The 25,087-nt window shown below is 45.4% G+C and overlaps 1 protein-coding gene across 2 annotated transcripts in view; it reads left to right on the plus strand.

Annotated features, from left to right (window-relative positions):
* The first annotated feature begins 873 nt into the window (after window positions 1–873).
* Window positions 874–25,087, plus strand: part of LOC121287147 (procathepsin L-like) — a 44,837-nt gene continuing 20,623 nt past the window's right edge. The window contains exons 1-5 of one of the 2 annotated variants that reach the window (XM_041204729.1): window positions 874–919; window positions 13,769–13,860; window positions 18,863–19,004; window positions 21,019–21,141; window positions 22,551–22,766. In XM_041204729.1, the coding sequence (XP_041060663.1) occupies window positions 18,873–19,004; window positions 21,019–21,141; window positions 22,551–22,766 (471 nt within the window). In that variant the 5' untranslated portion in view covers window positions 874–919; window positions 13,769–13,860; window positions 18,863–18,872. The remainder of the gene's footprint in view (window positions 920–13,768; window positions 13,861–18,862; window positions 19,005–21,018; window positions 21,142–22,550; window positions 22,767–25,087) is intronic. The other variant, XM_041204730.1, reaches the window with a different exon arrangement.

Consider the following 25,087-nt stretch of genomic DNA (forward strand, 5'->3'; position numbering starts at 1 on the left):
GTCACCTGACTTGGGAGTTGAAGGTCAGATATCACATGTTGGAACCTGTCTTGATAGAATTCAGTTTGCAGATATGTTACGAAAATGTGTTATGAATAAAGTTAGCTCAGCTACAATGTTGACAGCCTGTGTGCATCATTGAAACAAAAAACAAGACAATTGCCTGCCCATGGCATGTGTTGGAAGGGTTTGCAGGTAGATACTCAACCCGTTTGCTCACATTATAAACACATCTTCCTTGGCAATCAAGTCCCAGGGTCGACTCAAACCTGCATCCCCTGGCTCAAAGGGAGGAATGCTAACCATTGTGCCACAAGGCCACCTTCCTGGTCCTGGTTGGGATGCTCTAATAAAGCCAGTTTCTGCATCCACCTCTACCATAATTGTACATCTCAAAATTAGCTGCAAACGGTAATGAGCATCTATTATTACATCTGACCTATAGTTTACTGTTACTTCATAGCAGATCATTCCTCTGCTGAAACTTGACCAAATGAAGCCATGTTGTCTTGTTCATCTAACTTTTACACATTGACTCAATTACCGGTAGTGAAAGCATTAATTCAGAAAGCTAACCATCACTGTAACACCTTGGTACAAACCGAGGAGAGTTAGAGATAATTTTTCTTTACTGTTTGCCTTTGTTAAATTTACCCAATTAACTTTTTATTCACAAGCTGGAATTACATTTTAAGCAGAGGATTTTCCCAGGCATTGGGCAATGAATGGAGGGAGTGGATGTCTGTTCATCCGTGGCTGATAATGAGCAGAGACGCCAGAAGGCAAATTCAGCTGTGGTAGGGAATAGAGAGACAAGATGTTAATGCAACTTTTGCATGTCTCATTAAGAAACACAGGAACAGAGAGAAAGTGAGAGCAAGCAAGAAGGGGAAAAAGTGTGTGAGAAATACATTAAAAGGTAGATGATTTGCTGTTTTGTTTGTATATCTTGTTTGAATGTTATTGTTTCAGTTTTGTACCCAACATAGTAACACATACCCAATCCCAACAAAGTTTTCAGGGTCAGACATAATTATGTTTTCCATCCAAGCCCCTGGCATAGAACTTACTAGTTACAGGGAGCCTCCAAATTTGCAACTCTTATTTCTGATGTATTTGCCACTGCTTAAAGGATTGTAACTGTCATTTAAACGACAGGTCAGTTTTCTCAAGCAATTATTTTAGAAGATAGTCTAATTATTTGTTCGTTCCCTGCAGAGTTATAATAGAATATCACCATGATAATATCTTAGGGATTTCAGATTCTGTAATAGAACTGGTGTTGCAAGAAATCGGGGAATGAGGTTTTACAATTCAGGCAACTTTGCAATATTCTTAACATTCTCTGATTTAATTCGTTATAACCCCAGACTGCAATTTCCAAACATCCTCCATTTCTATTGCTAGTTCCCTATGTGTATTATTCTGATCTTTCTGTAACTGTTACAATTTCTGCCTGTTTCCTATTAGGGTTAAAATTACTTGGAGTTTCTCCCAGTGGAACCACTGATGTTATGGTGGTAGAGCGGGAGAGGGCCTGAGGGAATTAATCCCGCTTGTGTTAAGGGATGAGAGGCTTTAGTAATGAGGAAAGACTTGGACCCTTCATTAGAACAAAAGGGAATAGAGAGACAAGATGAGAAGCTTTTGAGATTGAGATAATTGGAGACAACCTATTGATATGAGTAAGGAATTAGTGAGGGAGTAGGAGACACACAGTGGGAATAATCAGTCTGTACTCCAATTGACAAGAGTGTGACTAGTGGTTTCTCCCAGGGATCTGTATTAGGGCCTCAGCTTTTCATTCTATTTATAAATGACTTAGGTGAAGGGATAGGGAGTCATATATCCAAGCTTGCTGTCAGCACTAAATTAGGTGGCAGAGTAAGTAACGTAGATGGCAGTTGAAAGTTGCCACAGGGCATTGATAAATGAAGTAAATTGGGAAAAATTATTTCCGCTGGTTGGTAACTAGAGGTGCAATACCAAAAAAATGATGGGAGAGATTTTTTTAATATAGAATAAATGGGCCAAGATTTTGCCCTCATTGGGCTGGCATGGCGGGGGCAAATGGGAGCATTCAGGAAACCGACTGCCGCCCAAGATCGGGGCCCGGCTGTGATTTCACAGTGGCGGGCCAATTAAGGGCGAGCAGGGAACTTCATGCATGTGCGTGGGCGCAGGAAAAGCTCCCTGAGGCACAGAGCTGCCTCAGGGAGATGAAGATTTTAAAAAATGATAAATAAAGAATTTTAAAATGTTAAGAAGCGTATCCCCTCATGTGACAGACCAGGGTCACATTATTCATGAAATGGTTAAAAATTTTAATTTAATTTTTAATAGCCTCCTCCCATCCGTGGATGAGGTTTCCTAAAAAATCCAAAGGCCGCTTGGCCTTTTCGCCTGCCCACCAACCGTAAGCCAAAAAATTTAATTCAATTGGGACTTTAATGGCCTAAATAGGCCTATTAATTGTTGGTGGGTGTGCTGCCGACTCTCATACACTGCGAGTGCGCGATGATGTCGGGCCGCTTGCCCAAAGCCATTGCACGTCATTTTCTGGTTGTTTGGATCGGGCATGCACCCCTCCGACGAGCGAAAAATTTTGGCCGTGGAACACCTTGCTAAAAGTAATGGTATTAGCAGAATTGATAATAGCTTTTAGAAAGGACTAAAGTAGATGTTTGTAAAATTGAAATTTAGCTCACATTATAATTCCAGAATTGGAAGGTCATTTGGTATATCCTAATTAACTCATCCAGAATGAGCCTGCATTGTTTGTTAAATGATTCCAGTGAATTTGCCTCCTCTCTAACCAGGAGTTCATTTCATGTATCATTCATTCTTTGTATAGAACATAGAAAGAGAAGTAGGGGATTTAGCCAACCCCTAGTCTCTTCTGCCATTCAAACAGATTTGCAACCTAATTCAGTTACCATCCTTTGGCCCATATTAATTCATATCTTTGGTTAGCAAAATTCTATCAATCTCAAGTTTAGAAATAACAATTTATTTTGCTTCTGTCGCTGTTTGTAGGAGAGTTACAAACTTCCACCACCTTTTATATGTAGAATTGTTTCCTGCTTTCACTCCTGAAGTATCTGTCTCTAAATTCTAGACTATTTCTCATCATCCTAGACTCCCCAACTGGTGGAAATAGGGGGAAACTATCTGTCTTTTCAAACTTCAACGTTTCAATAAAAACAACCTTTAATTTTCTAACTCTGGGGAACACAGCTCGACATTTTGTAATCTCTCCTCGTAATTAAACCCTGGTTTAGTTCAGCTATCATTCTGGTAAAGCTAAGCTGCATTCCCTCCAATATATCCATCCTAGAACCACTCACAGTGCCCCAGGGGTAGAATTTTCTGCCCGCTGGGCAGGCACACGCCCTACCCGAACAAGCGTAAGTGACATGCAATGATGTCGGGCGAGCTTTCTGAAGTATTTTGGTCAGCGGGTGCGCATGGGAGTCGGCAGCGTGCCCACTGTCAGTTTACATGCCTATTGAGGCCATTAAAAATCTAATTGAACTACATTTTTTGCTGCCCATCCAGCCTTATGGTTGGCTGGGTGAAAAGGGCCAAGCAGCCTTTGGATTTTTTGCAAAACATCATCCACAGGTGGGATGAGTTTTCGATCCGCCATTAGAAAAGAAACATTTTCAAACTGATTTCTAACACGTCCCTGCTCATGTGACAGAGTCACACAAGGGGACATGTTTTTAATAATTTTAAATCCTTTCTTTTTTATTTTTCAAAATCTTCATCCCCCTGATGCAGCTCTGTGCCTCAGGGAGCTTTTGCTGCATGTACCTGTGCACATGCGCAAAGTTACCTGCTCGCCCTCCTCCACGCACCTCCCCACCACCCCCCCACAGGCAGAGCTGAGCGCTGCAGTGCACATTTCACACTGGGCGGACATTAATCGCCATTAAATCACAATCGGGCCTCGATCGCGGGCAGCTGTCGGCTTCCCGACTGCCCCTATTCGCCCCGGCCGAGCCCACCCAACGAGGGCAAAATCCTCGCCCAGGTGTGCACCAACCAAGGCTTTTTATTGTTGAAGCATGCCTTCCGCCCATGTATTCTAATCCTCTAGATTGAAAGGACACTATTCCAGTAGCCTTTTGATTACTTTTCCATCCCTGATCAGGACATTTAAATGATTCAGGTACCTGGAAACCCAAGACCCTTTGGATCTCTACTGTTTCTCGTCTTTCATCATTTATAAGTAGCGTGTTCTACTCTCTATAGGTTTAAAGTGGATGATCTCACATTTGCCTGAATTGAAATCCATTTCCCAAAGTTCTGTCCATTCACATAATCTATCAATATTTCTTCGTGACAATTTCATCTACACTGCTTACACTGTCACCTATCTTTATGTCATCATCAAACTTGAATATGTGGCTTTATATCCCATCATCTAAGTTGTCAACGAATTGGTAAAGAGTTCAGGCCCACACATGGATTCATGGGCACCACAGGTCTATCCTGCCAATTAGAGTAGTTTCCCGTTACCTTGACTCTCTGGGTGGAATTTAATGCCCTCCCCTGAGGCGAATTTGGAGGCAGAGGGTATTTACCTGTGCAGGAGGCTGCTGAGTGGGGATCTTGTCACCTTCCCACCTCTGCTCGATTAACTGTGGGGTGGGAAGGCCTATGGGTGATCTTCCCATCCAGCCCCCAATTTAAGCTCTTAATAAATGGGCAATTAATGCCCCCTTAAGGACCTACTCCTACTGTCACTGGTGCTGCCAGGTGGGGCAGCTGTCATGCAGGAAGCCTGAAAAGCAAACTCCGTCAGGGCTCCCAGCGGTGTCTCTGGTTCAAAGGCTCTCAGTACCTGATGGAGGGACCTCGAATCAGGAAGTGGGGTCCTGTTGAGAGTCACCACCCACCACACCCACGCCCTCACCCCCCCCCGCCTTCCTGCCCACAACTGTCTTCCTCTATCCTGCGACCCTCAACTGCAACCCTAATCCCACCCTAACTCACCATGGCCTGGGTATACTCGGCAATCCTGGGCCACTCCATGGGTGCACTGCCAGCAGCTGTCAACATCTCCTGCTGTCACTGCCTGCAATGGACAGACACTGCCCTCTGATTGGCTGGCAGCTCTCAAGGGGGCCAGGACTTTCGCCTCCTGGAAGGCCTGCCATTGGCCACTGAGTGGTTTATCCTACCTTTCACAAATCTATGCTGACTCTCTCTGATCAGCTGAAAGTTTCCAAGGTGTTCAGTCACCTTGTCCTTAATTACAGACTCTTGTAATTTTCCAAGATCTGACATTAGACTAATATGTCAATAATTTTGCTTCCATTGTCTTTGGTGATGTCATGGCCTCGGTAAGGGACCTGAGACCTGGATGAATTCTATTCCCAACCTGCACCTGAGCTGATTTGCTCTTGTGATGCTATGTTCAAATGTAAAAGGCCTAGTTGGGCTAGAGGTGCACTCGGTGCCCAGTTAGAGTCACTAAGCACTTCCAGGAGATGGGAGCTGCCTGCTTGTGCAAAGGCAGGCAGCAGCCATGTTGGGTGCTGCTGCTGCCTTGTCAAATAGTGCTGGCAGCTCCTCGAGGAGCACTCTGGTGCAAAGCTGCCATAGACAAGAAGGGTGGGAGCAGCGTTCATGCCAGTACTGGTTGCACCCACAGAGTGAATTTCCAAACGAATGCAAAGCAATTTACCAGGACCCCATGGCAAACCTGACAGTTGTGCACAAAAGGTCTTGATAGAGAAACATTTAAAAATTGCAATGTCAAATAGACAGGCTGGATAACAAAACTGAGGCTCAAGGAGAGCGAGGGCCATTATCAGGTTGGATAAAAGGGGCTCAAACAGCTTCTAATTGGAGAGTCCCACATTTCCTGCTCCCTACCGCCCCCACTAGACTCTTCAAAATTCAACACTGACCTGGAGGCGTCAGAATCCTGAGACGACCTTTGTGAGCACGATTTTTAACTCCTGCCCTCACCAGGTCCTGACCCTAGAGCCCCTGGTCCCTTATCTCTGATTCAATCTTAATATCCTTGAGATGTCTGGCATGCTGACCCCTTTGTATATTCTAAATATTGACACAAAGTAATCATTAAACATGTCAGCCATTTTCTTATTTGCATTGACAATATCACTGTTACCAGTTTTAAAGGGAACCACAGTTCTCCTGACCACCTCTCTTTCCTAATATAATTGTGAAACAGTTTGTGTTGAATTTGATATCGTTTGCAAGTTTCTACTTACGCTCCATTTTTGTAGCTGCCACAATCTGTTTGTCACCTTTGTCCTTTTTATCTCACCCATTTAACGGATTTATTGGGCAGAATTTTGCCCTTGACAGGCAGGCAGCCGATTGCCGCTGGAGAAACGGGCTGCGTCACTATTTTGTGCGGGCCGGCCAATTAAGGCCGGCCCAGCGGGATAGCAACTCCTGTGGAGAACGGGAAAATAGTCGCGGGGGCGGGCGGCCTCAGCCTGCCGGTTCCAATGGGGAGCCTGCAGCCAGTATAAAGAATGGCCAGGCAGCCTGCTTGAAGCAGTGCACCATGGCCACTCAGGGAGAGAAAGAAGCAGCTGTCACAGGACAGCAGCATGAGCAGGAGTGGGGGGGCAGGCTGCTGGGGAGGCCAGCGGGGGGGCCACAGTGCCCCCTGATTTTCAGATGCATCCCTTGCTGTCCTCCTCCAAGAGGTGTCCAGCTGTTGGGATATATTGTATCCAGATGGTGGGAGGAGGAGGGTCCCCCATGTCATCAGGCAGTTGTGGGAGGAGGTGGGTGGTGCTGTAAGCGCCCATGATGATGTGCGGTGCACAGGCACCCAGTGTAAGAGATTCAATGATTTGCTCCGCTCTGGAAGGGTGAATACCATATTGGCCTTGGCCATTTGACCCAGAAGGTACCTTAGCCTTTGACCCCCCCCCCCCCCCACCATGTCTTGTTGTCATTACTGCATTGGACATTTGGCGCATGCTGGGTGGGCAATCAGGTATTGACCATGCTTACATCAGCCTTAGTGATTGAGGAGAAGATGGGTTCTCTCCACAGCATATGTTGGTGCTTGTCGCATTTGAGTAGCCTGGAAGCAACCTTCAGGGGAGGACACTAGACATATACTCAGAACTCCAACACATGTCATATTGATGGTGATGAGATGGTGGAAGGGGAGCCTCAAGGTGTCGTGGCCAAGAGCCATCTGCTGGCCTCGGCGCCGCACCTAGTTGCACCTTCTTGCCAGGGGCGCTAAGACCCTTGTGTTATTCAAAGTGATGGATGCCAAATGTGTCCAAGGTGGCCACTGGGGGAGGGGGTTAGGAGCAGCCGTACTATCTTCTGGTGACTGATCACCAGTAGTGTGGACAGGAGCTGCTGGAGGCCTCAGATGGGCCACTGTGGTTGGGGTGCAGCATGTGCATGCAGAGTACATGAGCGATCAGCCCCAATAAATCCTCTTCTCTGTTCTGCAGGTAAAAACTGAACACAATCAGAGGGAGCACCAGAGGACTGGAGATGGGCACGCTCTGCCCCAGTGCCTCACGATCTTTGAGGAGCAGGCCATGGAGCTGGGGAGGAGGCAGGAGGCCAGAGAGGCAGGTGGAGGCGAGGCTGGGGTCCACCAGCCAGGTATTTGAAGGCCACAGTCCCATCCACTCTGTCTGCCCACCATCCAAACCACTGATGGCTGCTGCAATCATTAATGTAACAACACTGCTCATTCACAGACTGAGACTCTCTGACGTGTGCGTCATACACAAAGGTCCCTCGTCACCTTGAGGATTCATGTCTCTAGCGCCTTCCAAAGTCACCTTATCCCATTTGTGACCACTATCACCATGGTCTAACATGCTATGGCATCGCTTCTGCACAGCCAAAGACTTATTGCATCTTAGTGGGTTTGGGATCTCCAGCTCCCTTTCAGCCAGTGCGCCCCACATTACTCTGTCCAGGAGGTCCTCAGCACCTCAGCTGTGAACCTCATGGCACTCAACTTAGATAAATGTCACCATGTTACTCATCCCTGCGCCAAGGTGAAATGTTGCCTTCTGCCCACCTGGTCTATGCCCCTCCTAACGGTATGAAGGCCAATAATGTGACCTGTCAATCTCCTGTGATCCACGGCAAATGTCGCAAGTGTTTGGAAAGTTTCCCCATTACTGCAACTCTCCAGGCCAGCATGAATCCAGGTCAGGTACCTCTGCACTCTCCCCACTCCAATGGTACATAACATTCCATGTGGCATTCCTGAGGCCATCTGACCAGTCTGCCTGTATGTGTGTCTAATGTTTGGGCCTCCTCTTGACTCTTTTCCACCCCACCAATGTTCTTCTCCTTAGGGTCTTGAAGGGTGAGTGACTTATGAGGCTTGGGGGGAAAGTGTTGAAAGGTTTAACTGACTGTACACTAACTGATGCACTGTCCTTGATGTTAATTTCAGCATCACCACCACATGGCTGCCCCCAAAGACACCACAGCGCCCCCTCCACACCTGAGGCCCAAGACGTGCAACTTGCAGCACATCATTTCAGCCACGCAGGCACCAGAGCAGACACAAACACCTCGGTGGGAAATTTACCATCGGCTAGAGTCCCGTGTCACAGTGGAGAGGGCACTTCACAATCGCTGGAGGAGATGACAGGGACAGAGAGTATCAATGGCTCCAACAGCCGGAGGGCTGCAGGGGATGAGGCACATGCTGAGTCTGGCACTGATGAGGTGCCTCTGGAGTTGTCAGCAATGGAGCAGTGGCAGGACAAGTGGCAGAAATCGCATTTGCATCTGGAAGGGTTGCATGAGGGTATGCTTCAGTTGGTCTCTGCGATGGAGGAGTCCAGGCAAAGTGCACGTGAAGGCATGAACCTCAGGGCAGAGCTTCATACTTGCACCACTGAGAGATTGGCGACTCTCATGGAGAGGAGGTTCGATTGGATGGAGACTCTTCTGATTGGGTTACGCTCTGATCTGCAAGCCCTCACAGGGGTACTGGCCATGGGTGGTCATTCCCAATGTGGGAGATGTTGTGGGCACCAAGTGTTGCCGCTCGGTGCCCATGCATCTGCGGTGAGCAGGGAGGTCCAATGGGACCTCACGTCAGCGCAGCAGCTGCCTGTTGCCGCTGTGAGCTCCTCTCAGGGTGCTCCGGATAAGGGCAACAACTCCTCCGCCCCTCTGCCAGTCAACGTTGCTTCTGTTGAGGCTGTGACAGCTGAGGAGGTGCCAGTTTTGGAACTGGCCATTCCCTCCCAGGCGGGGTCATCACAGGCCCCAAGGGCCAGAGGACACCTGCCAAGGTCATCGAGGCCAACAGGACAGCAGAGTCAGCAGGCTGTCTCACTAGCCACTCTGAATGATGGGGCTAGACGTAGCACCTGAAAACGGAAGCATAAGGCACCTTATGATTTTGTGTTGGCCTTAGAATAGCAAAAAATATACTAATGTTTGCAATAGAGACCTTTCTGTTATATGTTGGACATAATAAAGTCCACTTTTCTGACCATGGCTGAAGGTGTTTCCATTGTGCTGCATTTGTCTTTTTCACAGACATATCATGAGTGTTTGATTGGACATTGATGTTTCTGTACTAAGCCCTTAATTGCAGCTGATAAGGTCAAAGACGTAGCACCTAATTGCCATGTGTGGAAGCGCCAGGCAATGCTGCTCCTGCTGATCCATGTGTGTGGAGCTAGCTGAAGGTTCGTTGGATTAAATTGTCCTGGATGTCCTTGCCTCCTTGGTGTTGTAGTGGGTTGACGTGCTGCCCCTCATCATCGCCCTGTGCTTCCTCATCCTCTGAGCCATTGCTGGACTCATCACGTGCAGCCTCATCCAAAGCATCAATGTCTTCATCGTCCATTGCATCCCCCCTTTCCAGTGCAAGATTGTGCAGAGCGCAGCATGTTAGCACTATGAGAGAGAAGCGATCTGGGGGTACTGGAGTGCGTCCCCGATCGTCCAGGTAATGGAAGCAGATCTTGAGAAGACCGATGGCTCTCTCCACCACAGCTCTTGTGGTGCAGTGGCTCCTATTGTAGCGCTGCTCAGCTTCTGTTCTTGGATGGTGAAGAGGTGTCATGAGCCACCTTTGCAGGGGATAGCCCTTGTCACCCAGCAGCCAACCATCTAGCCGAGCCGGAGCACTGAAGAGCCCCGGCACCTGGGAGTGTCTGAGGATGTAGGGGTCATGGGAACTGCCTGGGTACCTTGCACAGACTTGTAAAATCAGCATCCTGTGATCACACACTATCTGCACGTTCATGGAGTGGAAGCCCTTCCTGTTGACGAAGGCACCGGGCTCACCTGCTGGCGCCTTGATGCCCACATGTGTACATGTGTGCACCCTGGACACGGGGGAAACCAGCAATGGCCGTGAAGCCTCTGGCTTGCTGTGCCTGACTTGCCTGGTCCCAGCGGTAGTGGATGAAGGTCAATACACATCTGAACAGAGCATCTGTAACCTGCTTGACACAAATGTGGACAGCTGATTGGGAGACACTGCAAAGATCACCCACTGAGCCCTGGAAGGAGCCAGAGGCATAGAAGTGGAGGGCAACTGTGAGCTTCAGAGCCGCTGGCATAGGGTGTCCACCCACACAGTTAGTGGAGATCACAGGATCAATCGTCTGACAGATATAGTTGCCTGTCTCCCTTGAGAGACGGAGCCTTCTTCAGCACTGCACCTTAGTCATATTGAGGTAGCTGCTTCACCGCCTGTATACCCTGGCAGCAGAAAAGTGGCGTCTTCTGCGGCCCCTTCCATCTTGGACAACCTCTTGGCCCTGCGCCCCTTGTGTCTGCGCCTGGCTTCCCAAAGGTGGCTCCCCTGGAGGCTGATTGTCCAGTCCTGGCCTCCTCCTTATTCTATCCCTCCCTTCTTCTTCAGGGGAGCTGCCTCCATGGAGAGATCAGAACCCATACCCCCAGGATAAATGGAGGCCACCGGAAAGCTGCAGGCCCAAGAAAGGTTACTGTCTGCAAACTGGTTTCAAAGTACACAAAAAGCTCTCAGAAATCAGTGTGAACTGCTAACAATCAAACAGGCAACTTTAAAACACTTTCTGCAGTTAAAACTTCATGGAAAACATGAACAACCCCTCTGAGTCCACATATCCCGCCAGTGGATGAGTTTTATTAAAAAATCTCCTACCTGTTGGGTAGACCCGTTGGGCCTGTGTTCCGATCCAAAGTTTACACAGGCCCCTCAAAATCCTCGACAATTGGCAAGTTAAGGGCCTTAACGAGGCCTTTAATTAATGGTGGGCGTTTGACCTGCTGCTGAGTGTGCCTGCCGACTGAAATATCACGCTGCTGCGCGCTGACGTTGGGTCACTCGCACGACATTTTAAGCACTGACATGTGGGCTCTGTCACCCGCACGTCAGCCAGAAAGTTCTGCCCACTGTATTTTTTCACTCTTGTATGCTTTCCCTTTTATTTTTATATTTTCTCTGCCCTCTTTAATTGTCCATAGCTGTTTGCTTTTGACAAGTAGAGCTCTTGCTCTTGATAAGGAGAAATTTCTTCACTCAGAGTGTTGTGAATCTTTGTTCTACTCACCGGTCCCCGACCTATCTGAAATTTTACAGGGGTAGGAATAGCGGGAGGGAGCTAGACAAGGCCTAGGGTGACCTGCCCACCACCACCCAAATTGAGGGCCCTCACATCTTTCCTCAAGTGACCAGAATCCGGTCTAGTTGTGGCTTAACTAGAGCTTTAGAAATGTTCAGCGTTAACTTCTCTGCTTTGTATTCAATGCCTCTCTTTATGAAGCCCAAGATCGCATATGTTTTTCTAATTACTATCTCACTATGCCCTGCCACCTTCAAAGATCTATATATCCATGAATTCCTAGGTCCCTCTGCCCCTGCACACTCTTTAGAACTGTGCCATTTGAACTGTCATTTAGAAGTGGGCGTGGTGGTGGGGGTGACGGGGGGGAGGGCGATGGGTGGTGGGTGTGCAATGTTGTGATCATGAATTAATTGTAATGGAGAAAAACATAAAGCTAGCTTATTAAAACATATGTTAAAACAGAGTGCATTTTCTAAAGTTAGCTCAGTTTTAGGAGGTCTGAAGCTATGAAAATTCAGGAATATGGAAAATAAACTTTGTGATTGTTTTTCATGTCGGAATGCTTAAGGAATGTTGTTAATCGCAAATGTTTGAGCACTTTGGCTTTGATGACATTAATCTCAGTTACATTACTTGCAATGTTAATGATAGTTAAATTATTGCTTTTGAGTGCAATAGATGTGAAATGAGTCCAAATGAACGCTGTTGAACACAAATAAAGTACAAAGAATAAAGAATAAAGAAAAGTACAGCACAGGAACAGGCCCTTCGGCCCTCCAAGCCTGCGCCAATCATATTGCCCGTCAACTAAAACATTTTGCCACCTGCTGACCTATTGCTCTGGTTCCCACCCCCCTGTCATACTAGTTTTTACCCTTCCAAGTGACACTAGCAAACCTCACTGCCAGGATATTGGTGCCCCTCCAGTTTAGATGCAACCCGTCCTTCTTGTACAGGTCCCACCTGCCCCGGAAGAGATCCCACTGATCCAGATATTGGAAACCCTCCCTCCTACACCATCTGTTCAGCCACTTGTTCAGCTGCGCTATCTTCCTATTTCTGGCCTCACTGGCACGTGGCACAGGGAGTAATCCTGAGATTACAACCCTAGATGTCCTGTTTTTTAACTTTCTGCCTAAGTCCCTGAACTCCCACTGCAGGACCTTGTCACTCTTCCTGCCTATATCGTTAGTACCAATGTGTACCACGACCTCTGGCTGTTCTCCCTCCCCCTTCAAAATGTCCCATACCTGATCAGAGACATCCTGGACCCTGGCACCAGGGAGGCAACATATCATCCTGGTGTCTCTTTCACGACCACAGAAGCACCTAACTGAGCCCCTGACTATAGAGTCCCCTATGAAAATTGCTCTTCTGTGCTTTGATCCACTGCTGAACAACAGAGACAGCCATGGTTCCACTGCTCTGGCTACTGCTGTTGTTTTCCCCTGATAGGCAATCCCCCCCAACAGTATCCAAAATGGTATACCTGTTAGAGAGGTTAAATAATGTCAAAATGTTTGAGTCGGGATGCTCGAGGGGCTAAATGGCCTAATTCTGTTCCTACCTTCCCAGTGGTGGTGTTTTGTTGATGTTATAACAGGCTTGAGGAAGATTACACATCACCTGGCCCATGATAAACATGTTTGATGCTGGCACTTGGGTGAAAACTGTCCACAAAACTTCCAGCGGGAACATTCTTTCTGCTGATAATGTAAAATTAATCAAAAAAAAGCTAAGAAAGAGAGGATATAATGTAACAATTAAACTTTAGACCCGTGTTCCTGTAAAACTGGGCACTATGCATACCTATAGTGTAGTGAGCTGGCCAGAGCAGGAACTCATTGCTTGTCATTCACATTTTATCATGCTAACCACATAGCATAACGTGTTGGGAATGCAGCAAGGTCAATGAACATGTTATCTGGCATCAGTGGCTCTTAAAAAATCTGGACCACCCTTAATGGTGTCTTAATGCACCTTTACAGAACCCCAGTGGTCGAGATAAACAGAAAATTAATTTAAAAATTTAAAAATTCAGAGGGCGAGGTAATGCAAATATAACATTTCAAAACATTATTACTGTATATCCTTTTAAATGTGGAACTTGATTCTTAAGCAACATTCTGAAAGATAGGAAACAATCCCACTTAATTCATTTATTACTTGCTTCTATTTCCCAATCTATGATGTTGCCACAGGTCTGAAGGGATGGGCCCTGGGAGGCTGTGTGTGTATATAATGTGGGAGTACACCTGTCATTCGATGGACCTGCTCAGAAGATCACTTCAAGGTAAGTTTGTTCATGTAAGGTTTCTGTCTCATTCCTTCCAGTGTTCATTGATTAATCAGGTGGAATAGGATGGGTTCAGTTCACATTGTGTGTGCATGTTCAGATGGAGCAAGGCATAAATTTATCAGTTTCAGTATTCTGGGAAAGCAGTTTAACCTGTTTCAAATCACCAGGTTAATGAACTCCTCCTCTTCTCAGCTATTTTTTGATATTTGTTCTCAGGATGTGGCCGAATCTGGTAATGCCGGCATTTATCACCCACCCCTAATTGCCTTGAGAAGGTGGTGAGGGACCTTCTATTTAAACTGCTGCAGTCCTTGTGGTGAAGGTGCTCCCACAATGGCCTTAGGTAGGAATTACCAAGACAGTGACAATGACAAGAGAGCAGCAATATATGTTCAAGTCAGGACGGTGTGAGACTTGGAGGGGAATGTGGAGCTGGGGATGTACCCAAGACACAGCTGCTCTAGTCCTTCTTGGTGGTAGAGATTGTAAGGGAAGGAATAACCTTGGTAATTTGCTACAGCACATCCTGTAGATTGTACATACCACAGCTGTAGTGTGGTAGATGATGCAGTTGAAACTGAGTCTAGCAGCAGGAGGACCAAGTGAGTGAAATGCTCTGTCCTGGATGGTGTTGTGTTGTTGTGTCTGCACCTTGCAGGCGAGTGGTAATTATTCCATCACACTCCTGATTTGAAGCTTGTAGATTTTTGAGAGGCTCTGAATGGTCAGGCGGTGAGGCACTTGTCTCAGAATAACCAGCCTCTGCCCTGCATGTATGGCCATAGTGTTGATATGGCTGCTCCAGTCCAGCTTCTGGTCAATGGTGTACACTATAAATTGGTGAGTGTGAACATTAGGAGGGTTTTATTTTTCAATAGAGAAACCAAAGTCAAGGCCTGTCAAACAGGACGGCAAGTTTGTAACAAACAGGAGGAAAGGAAAACTAATCAAGGAGCACTTGGTAATGTTGAACTTGCAAAGTATTACAATATATTCACAGCACAGAAACAGGCCAGTCAGCCCAACAGGTCCATGCCTGCGTTTATGCTCCATATGAGCTTCCTCCCTTCCCTCATTATCTCACCCCATCAGTTTATCATTCTGTACCTTTTTCCCTCATCTGCTTATCTAGCTAATCCTTAACTTCCTGCTTCCTATAGTAACGATGAGTCTCTCATGCTAACCACTCTCTGAATAAAGAGGTCTCCCCTGGATTCCCTATTCAATTTGTTAGTGAATATCTTATACTTATATTTTTCTCTACTCAAACACACTCTTTCATATTCATGAAGATATCTATTAGGTCACCCATCAGTCTTCTCTTTTTCTAGAGCAAAGAGCCCCAGTCTATTAGATATTTCTTGATAGGTGTAACTTCTCAGTTTTGGTATCATTCTAATAAATCTTTTTTTCACCTTCTCCATTGATACTCTATCCTTTTTATGATATGGAGACCAGAACTGTTCACAATTCTCCAAGTGTGCTCTAATCAAAGGTTTAAAGAAGTTTAACAAACTACTCTACTTTTTAGTCCTATCCTAGAAATGAACCCCAGTGCTTTGTTTGCTTCTTTCAAGATTTTATTAACCTGCACCCCTACTTTTAGTGATTTATATATTGGCACCCCCAGACTCATTTGTTCCTCTACTCCATTTAGACATTTATTTTCTAATGAATATCTGTCTCCTTATTCTTCCTGTCAAAATGTATTATCTCATTCTTATCTATAGTGATGTTCATTTGCCAATTACATATCTGTTCTGCAAGTTTATTAATGCCTCCCTGTATTTTGACACAGTCTTTGGTATGAAATACACCCTCCAATTTGGTGTCATCCATATATTTTGAAATTGTGCTTCAGAATGCCAAATTAGAATTGTTTACATAAATGTTTACCATCCTAAGACTAGAACAAACATTTTATAAACTCACAGCAAATTCCAGCCTCTACCAGAGACATTGGCCAGGATTTTCCCCTTGGCAATTTGGGGGCGGGGCCTGGTCGCCGAGGGGAAAATGACGCGGGATGACATCAGGAGGAATACCTGACATCATCCTGGGCTACTTAAATTTTTAGGAAGTCGGGTGGACAGCGAAATCAGCTCTCCGCTCGCCGACCCGTCAATGGCCAATTGAGGCCTTTGACGGGCTAGTTAAAGTATTTAAATACCTGCCCATCCAACCTTAAGGCTGGGGGGCAGGCCAGGAACCCCCGGCAGGCTTCTGATTATTAATGAAACTTCATCCACTGGCGGGATGAAGTTTCATACCTGTTTTGTACAAAAACAATAAAGTTTATGTGTTCTTTATTAACACATCCCATCTCATGTGACATTGTCACATGAGGGAGACATGGTAATAATTTTTGAATGTTTCTATATTTAATGTTTTTGACAACGTCACTAATCTCCCTGAGACAGGACTTTGTCTCTGGGAGCAGTGCGCACTTTTGCACACATGTGCGCACTTTGACAGTTGGGGAATCCCTCCCCCCCCCCCCCCGCCCCCCCCCCCCCCCCACCCCGCACAGGAAGTGCATAGCGCTTAATTGGCCCGCCCACTCAAAATGGCGGCAGGCCCCGCTTCAGTGGCGGGGGTCAGCTGCTCACCCGCAGCCGAGCCGGTGGGGCCCACCTGCCATCCGAAAGCAAAATTCTGCCCCCTATCTGTCAAAGTGCGCGCATGCGCGCGAAAGAGCGCACTTCTCTCTGAGGCAAAGTCCTGTCTTAGGGAGAACACTGACAGTGGTAAAAACTTTAAAAATAGTAACATTCAAAAATTATTACCATGTCTCCCTCATGTGACAATGTCACACGAGATGGGACATGTTAATAAAGAACACATAAACTTTATTATTTTTGTACAAAACAGATATGAAACTTCATCCCGCCAGTGGATGAAGTTTCATTAATAATCAGAAGCTCGCCGGGGCTCCTGGCCTGCTCCCTAACCTTAAGCTTGGATGGGCAGGTATTTAAATACTTTAAAAAGCCTGTCAATGGCCTCAATTGGCCATTGACAGGTCGGTGGGCAGATAGCTGATTTCGCTGTCCACCCGCCTTCCTAAAAATTTAAATGGCCCAGGATGACGTCGAGGATTCCTCCCGGGTTATCCCACGTCATTTTCCCGTCAGAGGCTGGGCCCCGCCCCCAAATCGCCAAGGGGAAAATCCTGGCCATTTACCAGAGAAATAGATTCATGCAGTATGTGGAGATGGTGGTGTGGTGGTAGTATCATTAGATTACCTGGGGAAAGTGATTCAAATCCCATCAGGGTGGTTAGTGGAATTTAAATTTGATTAATAAATCTGGAATATAAAGCTAATCTCAGTAATAATGGTACTGAAAGCTCCTTTTTCTTTGTTTTTGTAAAAACCCATCTGGTTCAGCATTGCCCTGCAGGGAAGGAAATCTGCCTTACTTGGCCTGGTCTACACAGCAATGTGGTTGACTCTTAACTGCCCTCTGCAATTGTCTAGCAAGCCACTTTTCAAGGGCAATTAGGGATGGCCAACAAATGCTGGCTTTGCCAGCAATACCCACATCCCATGAAAGAATTAAAAAAGCATCCATGCAATAATGTTGCCATGCAATAATGTTGCAGTACTTTCTACCCATTGACTTCAGGGCAAAGGGAGAGAGGAGCAGCTGTGTATAGGATAGTGTATTTAGACTTTAGCGAGAGCAATATGGGAAGGTCCAGGAAAAACTGATGATAATACTACAATAGGTAGAATATTTGTGTGTAACTATTTACAGTGTATAGAATGTACATGTCAATGTGTATATATATATATATATATATATATACATTATATCTACATATATGTATTATGTTTTTATATAAATAATAATCATCAGTATACTTTAATTGTCATATACTTACCATAAAATATCATTTATTAGAGACTGGTGTTCTGTTTTCCTGCTCATTGGAGCAATGATGGGGAGGGAGAGGATGACATTGTTTCCAGTAATTATAAGTGTCTCTTTGAATGTTAATGTGTATTCAGGAAAAACAATTCTTTGCTCTAGTCTGCTGTGGAACTTTTGAAATTAATTCTTGTAATGTGGACATTACTGGCAAGGCTACCATTTAATGCCCATATAATATAAAAGCAAAATACTGCAGATGCTGGAAATCTGAAACAAAAACAGAAAATGCTGGAAAAACTCAGCAGGTCTAACAGCATCTGTGGAGAGAAAAAGAGTTAATGTTTTGAGTCCGTATGACTCTTCTTCAGAGCATTTATTGCCCTTCCCCAGTTTCTCTGATCTAGCAGAGTTGCTTACTGGGCCACTTCAGAGGGCAATTAAAAATAAATCACATAGGCCTAGGACTGGAGTCACATAGATGAGACAAGGTAAGAATGGTCATTCAGGGAAGAAAGGGCATTTAGGGAAAAAGCGAACCAGTTGGATTTTTATAACAATCCAACTGCCATTTGGACACCAGTGTTCCTGACCAGGATGGAGCTAATTGGGTAATTGTCCCATCAATCATATCTGGAGATCACCATTTTACTGAAACCAGCTTCTTTAATTTGCAAATATTTAGTAGAATTTGAACACACATTTGCTGGCTGGTTAGTTTAAGCCTCTGAACTAATCCAGTAACATAACCTCTATACCGCTATTTGAGCTATTGCCTTTCTGAGACTGGAATGCTATCACTGAGTGAATATCATTCATCACATCACTACAACTTAAATTAATTTTACATGGTTTCTATAACCTGCTCTTTTCGATAATTAGCCTTATATATCAAACAATATTAACTTAACAGGCTTAATGGCAGGAAGATTCCAATCCACAAATTATGACCATGAAGCATTTTATCTGTTCAATGAAGCTAAAATGTAAAAAGGTGAGAACAATTGATTGAGGAAGATAATATTTGTATATTTGCAGAATATCTTTACAAAACAGCTATTTTCACAGTAATCTGTGAATATTGTCTACTACATGTCTAATTCCATTGGTTTTGCTTCATTAGATTGTCCATCATGAAGCTCTCTCTGTTTCTGGCCTGTGTGTTGGTGTCTACTCTGGTTGTAGCCTCAGGCCACATATTTGATTCAAGACTGGATGAAGACTGGAAGAACTGGAAATCACAACATGAGAAACACTACACTGAGGTAAATGGGGAATTTATTCTAGCCCAGAACCTATTCCAAACACTCAGCTCATTCTGAAGGGGGAAGGGATTCCATACATTCGCTAAATTATTGAGAATTCTCACTCGGAGTTAAGGCGGGAGAGGTGAGTTCCCTGTTGGGTGGAATGGATATGTGAAGTGAAATTGAAAACATATTGGTCCTAAAATTCCAAGGGAGTTCTCCCAGTTTCTAACTCTGAGAGGGCACTGAGCAAAGTCACAGAGAAACAGCAGACTTGGGGCAGAATTTAATGCAGGCGACAGGGCTCTTGCCTGCTGGTTGGAGAGTTGGTGAGAGCTCCACATCACCTACTTTTGGGAATGCCAGCCAAATTAAGCACCAATCAGGCACTTTATTGGGCAGCAGCAGGCCTTCCACGGGATCAAGAAGCCGGAAGGCAGAAATCCCACTGCCTAAGAGCTGCTGGTCATTCAGGGGCTGGCAGGTGTGCCTTGCTCAGGTGGAGAGGTGGTGTTGCTGCCAGTAATGCACCGACCCGAGGCCCAATCCACAGATGAGTGATGGCGGGGTGGGGGGTTGCAGTCAGTGGCGGGATGGGACTGCCATTCATGAGCCTTCCCTCTGCGAACCTAATTGGACTAGAGGCAGGAAGACACAAGGGTTCCCACTTGCCACCATCCCGCCCAATTAAATGCCAACCCCCCCACCATCAAATTTTCCTCAGGAGGGCATTATATTCCACCCTTGGTGTAACTCAGTTTACTGAGGTTCCACGAGCTGGGCTCCTGTTGAATTGCTGTGGAAACCATAAATACACCTTGAGCAGCTTCAGACCCAATCTTTTTAAATATATTTACATTGTCACCATGCACACCAATCAGAATACATCTCCCAACTTAATAGAATAGGGGAGACAAAATCTAACCTGTGATACGCATGAGCTATGTTGTTCCTCTGTTGTCCAATTTTCTGTTGTCTATCACAAATATTATGTGTAAGGACAATGATCTTGCTCAACTGTTTACTCCTGCTGCACTTTCAGAGTGGTATTTTATAGGGCCTGTCAGAGCAGGGAACATGGCGGGTGGGTTGGCTCAATTAGGCTGGTGCCAACCTATAGTACATTAGCATACATTGAACACATTATATTAAAACTATTTTAAATTACGTCCTAGCTTCATGATAAAGTTAATGGGACACTGGAACCTTGTGGCACTGGGTATACAGAGATTGGCTTTGTTCAGTTGTCTCTGAGGTCAGTAGTTTTCTTTGTTGAACTTTGCACCACGAGAGAGGGGAGCAAGAGAATGACAGCTTACGTGGAGGCTCAGGACAAGTAAAGGAGTGAGCTGGGTGGGGGAGCAGGGGGTGTCTGTGCAGAGTCGGGGGAGTGGGGGGGGTTGCATGTGGGAGTGGAAGAGGGATCCAAGGAAAGTCAGAGGGTGGGACTGGTCTCTGTCTAGCCTCAGACATAATAGATGTGACGGATGGTGCTGAATGACAGTAAATAATAAGGTAGAGAGTGATGGTAGGAGGGGAGGGTCACGACCTGTTGAACTGAAATTATAACGGGATTACTGAGGCAATGAAATTTGGCAGAACGTTGAGTTCATGATACCGAGCCTCACTGGAGCCTCCCTGGAGTCTCTTTTATAGCCTTTCCATCCCGGCTGCACTGTCAGCTGACTGCAGGTTTTGCCAATGAAAACCTTCTCCCACTGCATGGTTGTGGGAGCCGGCTCCTGACACGTGTGCAGAAATGCCAATCGCTTCCAGTTCTGCCATCAGGACTGAGCACCATGGATAAAAGACTGCCCTCAGTGACGCATTCTCAGAGTGGGGGGTTTCAATCAAGTTTATCTTTTTGTGTGAGTGGGAAGGGGAATGAGTGTAACTTTTCCAATATGGACGGAAGGATAGAAACCTGACTGCAAACTGTTATTTCAGCTTTTCCACAAGGATTTTTAAAGCTATTGTATAATTTTACTAATGAAAGGTGCTCGAGATTGACTGTCTTAATGTCTTTATTCAGGAAGAAGAGACCTACAGGAGAATGGTATGGGAGGACCATGTGAGATTCATTGAACAGCACAACCTGGAGTACTCAATGGGAAAACAGACATTTACTGTGGGAATGAACCAGTTTGGAGATATGGTGCGTACAAGATGTATAGCCTGGGATCTATTTGATATTAGTTACTGTGGTGCTATTACTGAATGAGGTGTGATATGGTCAATGATATCACAGCACCTCATTCTAACAAAGTCTCTAACCTCCTTTACCAAGGTATGCTTCTGTTCAAATAGATTCTCCTTTGCATCTTACATCTCATTTCATTCTTTTCGCACCTGACAATCAGCCAGGACCATGACTTTGGGCAATGCCCATGTGCCTGTTGTACTTTCTGAATAAAAAGCATTCCATGGGTTCACTTGCACCAAACCAAGTGACAATTTCAAAATGATTGGATAGTGTCAACAGTGCTCAACACACCAGCTGCATTAATCTCTCCCTGTCCCTAGCCTCTCCGCAGTGATGGACTAAAACCCAACACTGGGATCAATGACAATTCAATCCCCAATGACATGTCTTGTCATTCAAATCATTGGAAAATTGATGAGATAGAAATTGGATTGTGAATGTGAAATATTAAAGTCTAAATGTCAAATGTTGGATTCTAGTTCAATATGGCAACTTCCCCACCCTGAAAAAGACAATTGGTAGAATTTTAGGCCCTGTTGTGTTGGAGGCGGAGCTGTAAAACGCAGCAAGCGATTCAAAACACCATTGACTTTGGAGGGGCCATAAAATCCCGCTGGTGTAAAATCCCGTGCAATAGCTCATTTAAGATTGGTCCACAGACACCTGCCATTTTCTCAGGTTTGATATGCGAACCTCAAAAGTTTATGCAAACAGGGTATTCAACCATAGGCAGCATCAAAACCAAACCTGGTCTTTGTGTAGCAGCTACTTTCCAGTGTGATCAGAAATGGGAAATCTGCCTAACTTTCATCTCTAAGTCCAAGGCTATTGAGGCCAATTCTAGATCAATTGCAGCCTCAGCTGAGAGCAGGGAATTAAGACCAGGCTGGTGATGGAATCTGAGAGCCTCCTGATCGGGATGGTTCAGTTAAGCACCAGTAAACCCAGCCATCCCGAGGACTTTTACCCACTCTCCTCACTGGTGAAAGTGCTCTGTAAGATTTTAATTACCAGAAGATTATCAAATCATTTCACCCAAACTGAGGCACATGTATAATCATGGCTGCCATTTTGTTTGTTATGCCATAGACCAGAGAGATACTGTGTCACCTTCAGGCTTTCCACCCACCTTAATGCTGGAGTGTGAAGAAATGGATTTTCCTGCAGTTCTTCATTTTAGTCAAACATTAGACATGAGTATGGAGTGTCAGCACTGCTTGATAATTCGATCTCTCTCTTTTTCTTAAACTCAGTAAATGGATGAGAATGTAGCCCTGTCAGGTTATCTAGCCACCTCCTGCACATTCTCCATTAAAAATCAATCACTTCATTAACAAATATCCATGTACTTTACTTTCTAGACTACTAATGAGTTCAATGAACTCATGAATAGATTCCTCCCAGTCGAAGCTGATAACTCAACTGAAGATGAATTTGACGAAGAAGATGAACATGTTGAAGATGAACATGTTGAAGATGATGATGAATTTGATGAAGATGAAGAAAATGATGATGATTTGGGAAATGTAATTGTCGACTGGCGTACAAAAGGCTATGTTACTCCAGTGAAGAACCAGGTAAAAATCAGACAAAATCCTTCAAGTTATGGTTGGAGTGGGATTTTCCTGCTCCAAAACTGACACAATTCATCGTTAGGATGGGAAAATCTTAAAAGCCATTAAAAGTCAACAGCTCTTCAGGCTGTCCTGTCCCGCAAACTAAGTGTAAGGTTCTGATCAAACCTTGAAGTTCCATAGGAAGGTTTCACCTTAGTTTTAGATCCTAATTGCCTGAAAATGTCTCTCATGCCTGCTTGCTTGTTGTTTACATGCATTGGTTATGGTCAGGCATGGAATCATGGACCAGGAGTTTATGGCCCCACCGCAGTGTCTCCCCCTGGCAGATACGGTGAGCCATTTAAATCTCCATTAAGTTTGGCGGGACGGTAATATCCCACTGGGCGGTAGGGGCTGTAAAATCCTGGCCGTGGTGTGAATTGTATTCCAAAGTATAAAAGCTTTATTAAGAAGCTGAATAGATTTTAAAAAGTAAGTGCACAAATACAATTATAACATACTAAATAAGACTTTCAGATCCAACCTGGCAAAACTCAAGCTGGACAAGTTTCCAAGATGCACTGTTAAAGTTCCTTGTTATATTATATCCAATCTCATTTCATGAACATTCCAGCATGTAATCTAAGCATCCACAATCACAATTTAATTCTGTTGGAGCTTGAGCCTTTGTCAATCATTCTCTCCATCCAGGTAATGCTTATTTCTTCATGTTTCAAAAGAAGGCAGAGCATTTTGATAAGGATGGGAGACAAAGGGCCTGATTATTCCTCTTGGAGACATGAAACAGGAACCAGGTCTAGTTTTGTGTCAAAAGATGCCTGCAGTGGAAAACCAACTGAGTTTTGTATTTTCCTGGGTTGGAGCCTTTAATTAAAACTGTTTTCCTGTCCATTTAAAGCTATTTGGTCAGGAAATGGGCTGGGTTCCAAATGCCCAAGGCAGACATCACTGAGACTGCTGCTTGTCCTGCGAGAGTTCATGCCAAAGATGCCACTGCAGCGCAGGGATATGAGGTATCACAGGGGAGCAGGAGGACTGGCACCCGGTAGGGAGAGGAGTGAGGACCTCTTCCCAGAGTTTGATAGGAGGCGGCCACCTTGTCATGCAGCAGGGGCACCTCTCTGTTCAACATATTCTTCCTCAACCCCCAATTCCTCCTCCCCCTTACCTCGTGCCCCTCCCTTGATGAGCCATTTCCTGCCAGAACCTCACTCTCCTTAGGAACCACATCTCTCTGGAGGGCCATGTTAAGGAGAGCATAGCAAACTGCACAAAAACCAAGACCCTTGCAAGAATGCATTGCAGGACACCACATGACTGCATCAGACATTGGTCCCAATGCCCCCTGAGGCTACAATGGCCCATCAGTTGTGATTCTGATGTGTTGTTCAGCATCCATAAAGAGGACATCTTTCACCTGGATGATGTTCAGATGTGAAGCCTCCTATGAGATGTCACAGAGGTCTGCAGTTGACAACTGCACTGATGTTCATGACTGATGTCAGCCTAGATAGTCTGAGTCTCCTTCAGCACAGGCCCTCAGCGTTCAACAAGTCTCTTCACCTCTGCCTGTAGATCTTTCTCCTTCATGCCCCTCATTCCTTTCCTCTGTCTTCATGATGCCTGTTACTCTGCCCTCCCTGTGCAGATTGCTGCTTCTCATCTCCAATGGCTTTAATTTCTGAGGGTGCAGCACCCATTTCCAGCTGCAGCCATCTTTGAGCTCAAGGGGAGACTCATCAGCTGTGCCCACTGCTCTGATGTCTGTGCCATGTCAGTCGATACCAGGAAGACGACAATCTCCTGAACTGGCAACGTTCCTAATGCTGGCTCCTCCCGTGACCCGTGATGGGTTCTACAACTTTAACTTCAAAGGGTTAAGCCCTTTAAACTATAAAAAAGCATTTTTACTTATTAAAACCTCTTACTTAACTCCTCCTGCCTCCATGAGTTGGCCCAGGCATGGTCCACACCTCAATGCAACTGGACTGATTCTGTCAGTTGCTAAACTCCAACCCACTCTTGGAAAATTTGAAAAGTTTTGGGGGACGGTTTTTAAAATGCCAGAATGTTGTTAATTAGCCTAATACCGTGTCAGGGCTGTGGTCTTCCATTCCCTTGGGAAGATCGGGGATAACAGAAACAAGAGGCAGGACCTGTGGCTGTACAGAGTTGTGGTCAGCTTTTTTTACCTGACCCTCCTCTGTTTGGTCTCGAGTGGAGCCAGGAAACTCCGGCACAGTGTCTCATTACTTGCCATTCTACAAGGACTACACAATCAGCACACAGTTTAAACAAACTTCAAGAATAGGTTAACAATA

The sequence above is a fragment of the Carcharodon carcharias genome, chromosome 14 (genome assembly GCF_017639515.1).
Source record: "Carcharodon carcharias isolate sCarCar2 chromosome 14, sCarCar2.pri, whole genome shotgun sequence".
Lineage (NCBI taxonomy): Eukaryota > Metazoa > Chordata > Chondrichthyes > Lamniformes > Lamnidae > Carcharodon > Carcharodon carcharias.